This window comes from Pomacea canaliculata, linkage group LG1, assembly GCF_003073045.1.
Source record: "Pomacea canaliculata isolate SZHN2017 linkage group LG1, ASM307304v1, whole genome shotgun sequence".
In the NCBI taxonomy this organism is placed as follows: Eukaryota; Metazoa; Mollusca; class Gastropoda; order Architaenioglossa; family Ampullariidae; genus Pomacea; species Pomacea canaliculata.
The window spans coordinates 16,806,041-16,815,361 of NC_037590.1; the positions used below are offsets into that span (position 1 = coordinate 16,806,041).

Genomic DNA, 9,321 nt, shown 5'->3' on the forward strand with positions numbered 1-9,321 from the left:
TCTGATTGGCTCTTTCTGTACTTTCGCGGGAGGTTAAAGTAACAGCCAAAATGCTTTTCGATAACATTTTCCTTCTATATAACATTTTCTAAATTTTTAATCTCAATAGATAAAGATCATTAATTTATGTGGGTTGCCTTTCAGTGTGCTGGTAGGACTAGACTGTGATGCAATAAAAAACTTTGATTCATAGGTGTCTCGTAAAGTTGTTGATGTTTCAAAAATCACTTGTGACATCATCAATGAATGAGTGGAGTGCGTGTGTCGTCACTTCCTGTTACTTTTCCTTTGCTATGTGGAGCTGAAAGATCATTGTTTACTAAATCCATTGATAAATCTTTTTAAGTTCTGTTACATAAAATATGGGGAGTACAATATCGAACAGAAGAAATACAGGTGTGGAGAACGTGGATATATCGGCTGTAAATGCCTATCGTTATCCACCCAAAACAGGTAGAAATGCTATTTTTTGTCTTCGGTTTATCAGTGTTTTGATCGCATAAGTTTTTTTCATTTCATAAAATTTTCTTAATTCTTTGAGGCTTTATTTCCTTTCACTGCTTATTACCTAGTTTTCCATTATTAGGTCAGTCTTTGGTTAGTAAAATAATATTTTCAACACTATCTTAATTATATTTTAGTTCACTTATTGCATACTACCAGGACATGGATCAAACCAAATGTGTTTTTTGCATTTTCTATTTTTCTCAGACCCTCTCACACATTCCATCACACTGATTACCCTGGAAAATGTAAAAAACTGTTCACTGCAGCTTCAGAAAATTTTCGACTGACTTTTATTATCGGTTGCTTTGTTTTAAACAAAAATCTTTATTAACCACTACACTACAGTATGTTATTAATGACAATAGAGAGGATATATATAGCTTTTCCAAAGATTTGCTCAGAACGTCTTACACAAATTATATATATAGACACACATTATGCATGCTGATAGTCAGGACAGGGTCACAGTGAAGTCATCATTCTGAAAAGATTCATTTTAAGTTTAGACTTAAAGGTGTCTGTTAAAAACATCACTTACATCTGCCCTCTTAATTGTCACAGTCAGCATACTCTACTAGCAGAAACATTTTGTCTTGTTTTTGAACTGCTTAGTGATTTGAACTTTATTTAAACATATATATATATGTTAGCAATATGTTCCCATTTTCACAAACTTTCAAATCTGTTTAATACAACACACTTTTAATGGTTTTATGGAGATTGCATGTATCAGTTATAATAAGGTGTAACAGAATAAGACTGCTTATTAAAACAAATCTTAAGAGACAGCATTTATTTCTTGAAAATGCAAATAATAATATCAATAATGAAAGCAAACTCATTTCACTTTTTTAAAGAATAAAGAGGTAGTAAAAATGAACTGGAAGTATTCAATTAATTTAACTTACATCCTAATGACAAAATGTCAAACTCCTTAAAAGATGAGGATTAATCCTAAAGTTCTGATTGAAGAAAACAGCATTTTTGTTTGCAGGCAGTTATTTTGGTACTCATTTCATTATGGGAGGAGAAAGATTTGAATCTCCTCAACCAGGAGAATACCTGTTTGGTGAAAACGAAGATCTCAACTTCCTGGGAAACAAGCCAGTTCCTGTGAGATTTACTTTGTTTAAAGTGGATTTTGATTTCCCCAATAATCATTTTTGTGTCTATCCTCTTTCTCTGTATTTTGAGTGTACCTTTTGAAGACAGTAAAAGAAGACTGATGTTAAATAAAATAACAGGTGTTGTAATTTTGAAATAATTTAAAAAAATTTTAGTTTGATTAAATATTTTTTTTATTGATTATTTGCTTTTTTCCCTTTGACAGTTTCCATATCCTGTACCCACAGGAAATGAACCAACCAAAACCCTGAAGAGTCTTGTTTATATTCGAAAAGATACACTGCGATTGGTGAAGTAAGTACAGAATCGGTGACTTAAAGCTGTTTGCATGGATCCTAGGTCATTTCAGATTAACACACCCTGTCATGCTTTGATCAGTTAAAGGATGTGATTATATAAAAACTAGTCATTTATTATTGACAGTGGTTACAGTCATTTAAAGCAGTAAGATCTGACGTTTCTTATGTGTGATAATAGATATGAAAGTTGAAAATTGTGTGGGTTTTTTTTCATGAGTAGATCAGACACATCTGACTTCAATTTCCAGGGCTATAGCTACTGAAAAGGTGCCACTTGATCATGAAGAATCAAACACGTTGTATAATATTGAATTTGTTTTCGACTCGGATGTGAGGTGCACCATCAGGATCCATTACTTTGCAATTGAAGAGGTCATAGGTGGACAGATTGTGTAAGTTGATATTTATGATACCAAAAAATGAGATTTGAATTTTTTTGTGTTATCCATACTTTAATCATAGTACTTTGATAAAAGATTTGAATATTGTTTATGCCATGGGTCATTTAAGATTTTTGTCTCATTTCAATTCAACTGGTTTATATATATCTATATATATATATGTTTTACTTCCACTTATGTGTTTATTATACTTAACTATGCAAATATACAGGAAAATATTTTGTTTTTGTTGTGTGCTTATATAGGTGTGTGCATGTGTTATACTTGTGATTCTGCAACTTATATCTTTTAAGTATTATAATCAGTCCAGAACCACCATGAAATCATGATGAGTTAATTATCTAAAATATTTCACTCTGTGGGAACAAAAAGAATTATTACTTATAACATTGTTCTCTGTCAGGTAACAGATAAATTCTTAATGCTTTTTTTCATGTTTTAACAGTTATCATCCAAAAAGTGCTGCCATGAGTTCTGAAGGCTTTCATTACAAGCGAGGTGCTGCACAGCTATTTAGCCAGCCAACACATACAATTAACCCAAGCAAATTCTCTGATGAAGAGGTGATTTTTTTCCCCCCATCCTACTCCAAATAAATATTCTTTATGAGCTAGTGTTTGTCATAATAAAGAGCTTGAGTATATGGAGATGTAGTGATCTGTCTAAAAATTATCCAGCATATTTGGTATCTTGAAGACTGGTTGCATAGCGTTGATGAAACTTGTCAGAGACTGCATGGTTTAAGAGTCATTCTGTGAGGCAGTGAGATGCTGTTTAATGGGGTTGTGTACTGTGCAATTGTTCAACTCACACTGACCATAGAACACCAGAAATGTTGAGCATGCGCAAACCAAATAAATAAAAATCAGGTTTTGACAGTGTGAAAAGTTCTGAGGATTCCACTTATTCCACAGAGATTTTGATGGAGATCATGACATGAAATGTGGCAGATTTTGAAATGACTAGATGCTTTCCATACAGACCACATTAGATTATTATAATGTTGTCTCATTCATTGATGCTACCGCTGAAGTGGAGAAGATTTGTTTGCACTTTTCTGATATAACACTTATAATTTGCATCTTGTGATTAAGTGTGCATGTAGATCTTTAAGATAAAGCTGTGTAGTAAAAAAAAATTTCTAAATATTTTCATAAATCTAAATGCAGTCTGGAAAACTGTAACAGTAGGCTTCCACATTGACACGTGCATGCAATAATATGCAGACATACAGAAGAAGTAGCATTGGAATGGTAGTTTAATTGTTGATCATATAGAGGAAGTAGCATTGGAATGGTAGTTTAATTATTGATCATTGTTTGTTTATTCCCTATTACTCCTCGAGGAGCATAAGGCCACAATTGATTGTTACTTCAGTGATAAGGTGGAGGTCAGTAGAGTGTTTAGTCTTTTTCAGTAAGGCAGCTCAGAATGCATTAACAAGATTGACATGTTATCTCGACTGATGCTCTGTAGCAAAATTGTTGGGCATGTTTCAGTGGCAGTACAGTTTTGAGAAGGAAATTTTTCCTATCGTCATTCACTGCCTAGTTGAAGAAGAAGGTATTTTCCCTGAGCTCACTACTAATTTATATATGATTTGGTGCAATTTTAGGTTTTTAGCAATCTAAACTGTATCGATGAATTGTGAAATAATAATGTGATTATTTCTTTTTCAGAAATGCTATTTACTTAAAATATTTCTTTTCCTATGTCCAGTAGTTCTACATATGCATTAGTATCAACTACTATTCCTTGGTCTATAGAATACAGAACTAGTGTAATCCTTATCTTGCTACAAAATAATTGTAACACTTCACATGAATTTTGGTTATGGCAGATATTTTCTCTCTTTTATAAAAATTGAAAATTCATCATATTGTACAAATATTAAATGCAGCATGTAGAAAAGTTCTCAAAACTAATTAGAAATGATCATTAGATCAAGAATTTTCTGTTTGCTGTGTTAAGATTTTCTGTAATATTTAGCATTTGCTTCTCATACCCTGAATCAACATTGATGTGATGCATTGAAAGTTGGTGATTGCATAAAGCTTTTCTTCATTTTATAAATTTAGAACATGCTGGCCACTCACACATCATGTATGCAGTCATTGAAAAAAGTCCAGAGGGTAGTTACCTGATAAAACCACTCAAGCAGAAGCAGTTTGTGGATGGCCTATGCTATCTGCTGCAAGAGATCTATGGCATTGAGAACAAAAATATGGAACGAATGAAGGTTTGTGCTTTTTCTGGGGAAATAAAATTAGTGTTTGTGATGAGTTTATTTGATGTCTGTCAATCTGTTGGTTATTTGTAAACAGCAAGGTCATTTCTTAGTAGCTATTATTACACAGAGTTAGTGTTCAGTCAAACTGGAATCCATAAAATGGTTAAAGATTGGTATTCTGTCAAATGTAAGTGCCTTTATTTGCAGCACATTGATCCTGATGAAGATGTTGAAGACAGTGGAGCAGAATGTGTCATCTGTATGTCAGACATGCGGGACACTCTCATCTTGCCATGTCGACACCTGTGTCTTTGCAGCATGTGTGCAGAATCCCTTCGATACCAGGCCAGCATGTGTCCCATCTGCCGCGTCAAATTCCGAGCCTTGCTTCAGATTCGTGCCATGAGGAAGAAAATACCAGTGACGGGTCAACAGCAGGTAAATGTGTCATGCATGAAACATTGGCAGGATGATTGCAAAGTCATTGTTGCATATGCATATGTGTTGCTGCTGTCAGAATGATGTAGTGTTGGAAGAATAATAGCTGCTGTTCTGCATGAACATTGCTGGTAGGATAGACAAGATGTTTGTTGACAACTACAATGATTTTCTTCATCACCAGTTGTTGGCTGTTTTAGAATGAGACAGATGAAAATCCTGTCAGTCAGGAAGGTGTACCCCCAGGGTTTGAAGCCATCTCTTTGGTGGAGGCTCTCAATGGACAGGTGGTGCCACAGAATGGGCAGATGGAAGGTGAGATCATTTGAATCTTAACTTCTGCTGTTAAGAACGTAATTGCTGACGCTGTGAAGATGAAGCTTAGAATTTAATGAGTAATTTTTAGCGTTTTCGATACGGCATAAAATGAGAACCTGTATTATGCTAACTGCTTCATTGATTGCTGTCAAACATTCTTTTTTCCCTTCTCCAATTATGATTATTGTGGAAGTAGTAACACAATAAAGTGTTCCAGGCTAACTGTAGGTAAAGTCACAGGTGATATGTCTTATTTTGGTTATGTGCTTCTTTTTAGTCAATTTTCTTACCATGTGCATCACTTTGTGTCCAGGTGTCACTCACCCTATTGGGGTACCTACCCCATTGTTCACAATGGACAAAAAGGGTCACAAAGAAACAAAGTAAGTCATATATACTAACAACCTTTTAAATATAGACAAAATTAAAAGATTTTGTATTTTATGGTAATTTTTAGCTATGTAGTGTTTTAGCTGATTCTTTTTTTAAGATCTAGAGTTTCTGTCTTGTGTTCTGTCATACTTTTCAAAATATTTTCCAGTGATTTTATTCCCATTATAGCGGTGTTTGGAGCTACCAGCTACAAAAATGTTACTGTAATCAAAATAATTCTGTCAAATTAATTAAATTTAATTAATCCAATTCTCATCAAATTGTTCACCCATATTCTCTAAAAGGTCAATGAATGTTTAGACAATGCTTGTCCACCATGTGTGCTGTAACACATGCTTTTATTTTATTTACCTGGTATTCTAAAGGGTTTTTTTTTTCCAGGATCTCTCTGTCAACATCCATTGAGTATCAAAAAGAAATGGACCCAGCAGCAGTTATTGAGAAAAAGAACAATGAAAAAGATGAGGGAAAAGAGGAACAGGGTGATGATGTAGCCATCACCACTCCTTTGTCTGATGTTGACCTGACCCAGATAGTCCCAGATGTGGTGGACAGGTATTGCATTGCCAGTTCTATCTGAATTTGTCAACAATCCTACAGTATATACACTGATTTGAAGAATCTGTAATGCAGACAAAGATATGGGTTGGTGAAATGTAACTTGTGCAGAAAAAAGCCCAAGAAATTGATAGTAATAGTGAATGCAAATGTGCTAGTGTTGTCTCCTTTGCTTATTACCAGATACTGTGCTACCTTCATGGACTTCTGTATTTAAGTCCATGGTACATTTACTTAGATTTCAAGGGAGAAAATCTTTGACGAGCCTAACCTTAGTATTTATTTGGTGCATTCCCCTTGTAAGTGCTTTTCTCCGTATTGTCTGCATGAGACTGAGATTCATTATGTGGACGTCTAGAGCAATTTACCCTCAAATTCACCCTGAAAATGCAGCTGATGTTGGAGACTTGAAGCAATTTTCTGTTGCAGGAGACGATCACCTGAGAAGAGAGTGTTAGAAGAAGACTGTGCAGTAGTTGGGCAAGATTTGCCACCAGACATACAGGTGACCCATTGCAGAGCAAACAACAAGGTGAAGGTTTGATACTTCTAGTACTAAATAAAAGGTTTTCTATGAATTAGAGGACTGCTACATTTCATAGGCATTCTTGACATTTATTTCTAACTGCTTTGCAGAGTAACTTATTTTGGAGCCTTGTCATGTAGTTGCATTATTATTTGATTTCATGTGTACAGCCCCTTATGTGCATGCATTTAATGCTGCATGCATCCTCATATATGTTTCATTATACTTCAGAAATCTGTGGAAGAATTGCCTTCTCCAGGCTGGAAGGCAGGTTGCCAAGGCTGTAAAGGGGAAATAAGTTGCCAGCTTACAGCTGGGGATATGGCAGATGATGAAAGGGAAGATAGCTCTGAGACTGAGCCTGAACCAGATTATGATGAAGATGAAGCAGAGGATGGTGGGTCTGTGAAGTGTTATTTACACTGAAATCATCATTTATCTATAATCTCAAACTTCATTGTTCTTTAAAGGTCAAACTTTTACCATCAGCAGGAAAGAATGGATTCAATCTGGTAAAGGGATTCGAGGATATTTGTCAGGCAAGATGGAAGCAATTAGCAAAGAATGACCACTAGGGTAGATGGCACAATGTGTGCTCCTCAGTTCCCTCTCTTAGGTCAAACTATATTAAGTTAAAAGTTTGCCATTAACGTCAGGATAATTTCATAGTAATGTCTCAATTTGTGCTAGTCAATAGGATCTTATCATCCAAGTTATACTCCAATTAATTAAAGCTTTCAAAAATTTTGTGCAACACTAATGTCCTTCTCAAAATTGTTTTATCTCGTATTCAGTTCAATCTGATTGCCAAGGGAGATAGAAGGATACAGTAGTGGTATATTCTTCCAGAAAGAAAATAGTAATCTTGAAAGAATTCAGATATTAGTCAAATTTAAAAGTTTCGCTATTGTACTTCGCACAGTCTTGGTGAAAGAGCAGGATTATCCATTTATTCCAATCTTATTATACTGCATTGTCTGTATATGTATATTTTAATATATATGCAAATTGTCTTAATACATATTTTGATATATATATACCACACATATATGTCTTAATATATGTATAAATACAGAATGTATATTGTTATATGTGTGTTGTATGTTTTTCCCCCCAGAGAGCTACACTTTGTCAGATCCTAGAGGAATGATGTCCTCAGAACTTTCCGTTGTGTCTGGAACTTTGTCAGAGCAGACAAACCCTGAAGAGATGGAAGTTCTTCAATCTTCAGAACACCTCATTTTATCTGACACCCCAGGATCAGGGACTGAGAGCTCCAGTTTTGGCAGCAACTGTAGCTCACATGCTTTGCTGACTCAAGGAGAGGGAGAGGATCAGAGGAAGATGGCTGTGTGAATCATTTGTCTGGATGCTTCTGTGGAAATGATAAGAAAAGGCATGAAGGTGTAGCAGCAAGGCTAGAAAATGATTCGGCATTAAAAGAAACTGGTATGTGTTTGTGTTTATTAAACTCTAAATGAGCAAGAAGAGCAATGAAGGAAATTATAGATGTTTACAGGTTGTTTTTTTTTTTTCTTGTATTGCATTCTTTGTTCTCTTTTGGTACAGTTAGTGGAGAAGTAAGAATGTTAATTTTTTTAATTACTTTTAACTGAAGGTTGTGTTAATAATAATAAGAAATGCAAATTTGTAAAGCGCTTACTCACACTCCTAAGGAGCATACTCTTAGTGCTTAAGAACAAGAACGAAACATGGACAGCATACAAGGGACAGGAAAACAAACAAATAACATATGAACTTTAAAAGAATAAACAACCGTACTAAACGAAGAATAAAATCAAATACCGAAACACAAAAAGGAACCAAAGAACTGAGATATGATATTGCAAAAGGAAGGGTGTGAAAAAGGGAAAAGGAGAGAGTTCAATTGTTTTGCTGCACATCTGTTGAAATGTGTTGAGATGAGGGTAGAAGTAAATTCTGTGAATGATAATTTAAATTATACAAAGCTGTAAATTGTGATGCTGTTTGTATGTACTTAGAAAATATTGATGTGAAAGTTGAGTGTCGGTTCTTTTTAATTGTTGCAGTTTTTACTGCTTATTGTTTATCTTGGGACTGTTCTTTCCACTTTAAAAAGTTTAGACTCTTCAACGGCCATCATTAGAGACTAAAAAAAAAAAAAAATTACAAATGATAATTTCCTGAGATAGGCAGGAGTAATCTTTTTCCTTGATTTTTTTTTTTAATGTATGTGAATCAAATTGAATAGGTTTAACTTCCCATCATTGGCAAAAGTAGGGAAAATACTTGCATTTGTCACCAACAGCTTAACTAAAAACTTATGATTAAACTTTGTTTGAACTTACCTTTCTTTATGTCTGTTTCCCTTTATATATCTGCAAGGATATATTCACTTGACTTATTCTTTAGAGGCTTGATAGAGCTAGTAATAAATATATAGCTGTAAAGTTTTTTGCTCCTTTACCCTTACAATATTAAGATATGACAACTTATTTAACTGCTATTATACTAACAGTCTGGGGGCTTTCAAACTATTCTGTA

The 9,321-nt window shown here is 34.4% G+C and overlaps 1 protein-coding gene across 2 annotated transcripts; it reads left to right on the forward strand.

The window, feature by feature from the left end:
• Positions 1–256: 256 nt before the first annotated feature.
• LOC112573586 (probable E3 ubiquitin-protein ligase MGRN1) lies at positions 257–8,429 on the forward strand. 2 transcript variants are annotated; one of them, XM_025254100.1, is made up of 14 exons: positions 257–453; positions 1,502–1,620; positions 1,838–1,926; positions 2,180–2,323; positions 2,778–2,895; positions 3,832–3,895; positions 4,411–4,571; positions 4,770–5,000; positions 5,201–5,315; positions 5,632–5,701; positions 6,093–6,266; positions 6,699–6,801; positions 7,027–7,196; positions 7,913–8,077. In XM_025254100.1, the coding sequence occupies exons 1-14, from the start codon at positions 363–365 to the stop codon at positions 7,935–7,937; spliced, it is 1,674 nt and encodes a 557-aa protein (XP_025109885.1). In that variant the 5' UTR covers positions 257–362; the 3' UTR covers positions 7,938–8,077. The 2 variants fall into 2 exon arrangements, with proteins under 2 accessions (XP_025109885.1, XP_025109875.1); XM_025254090.1 differs by having other exon boundaries at positions 258–453; positions 7,027–7,192; positions 7,913–8,429.
• The last annotated feature ends 892 nt before the right edge of the window (positions 8,430–9,321 follow it).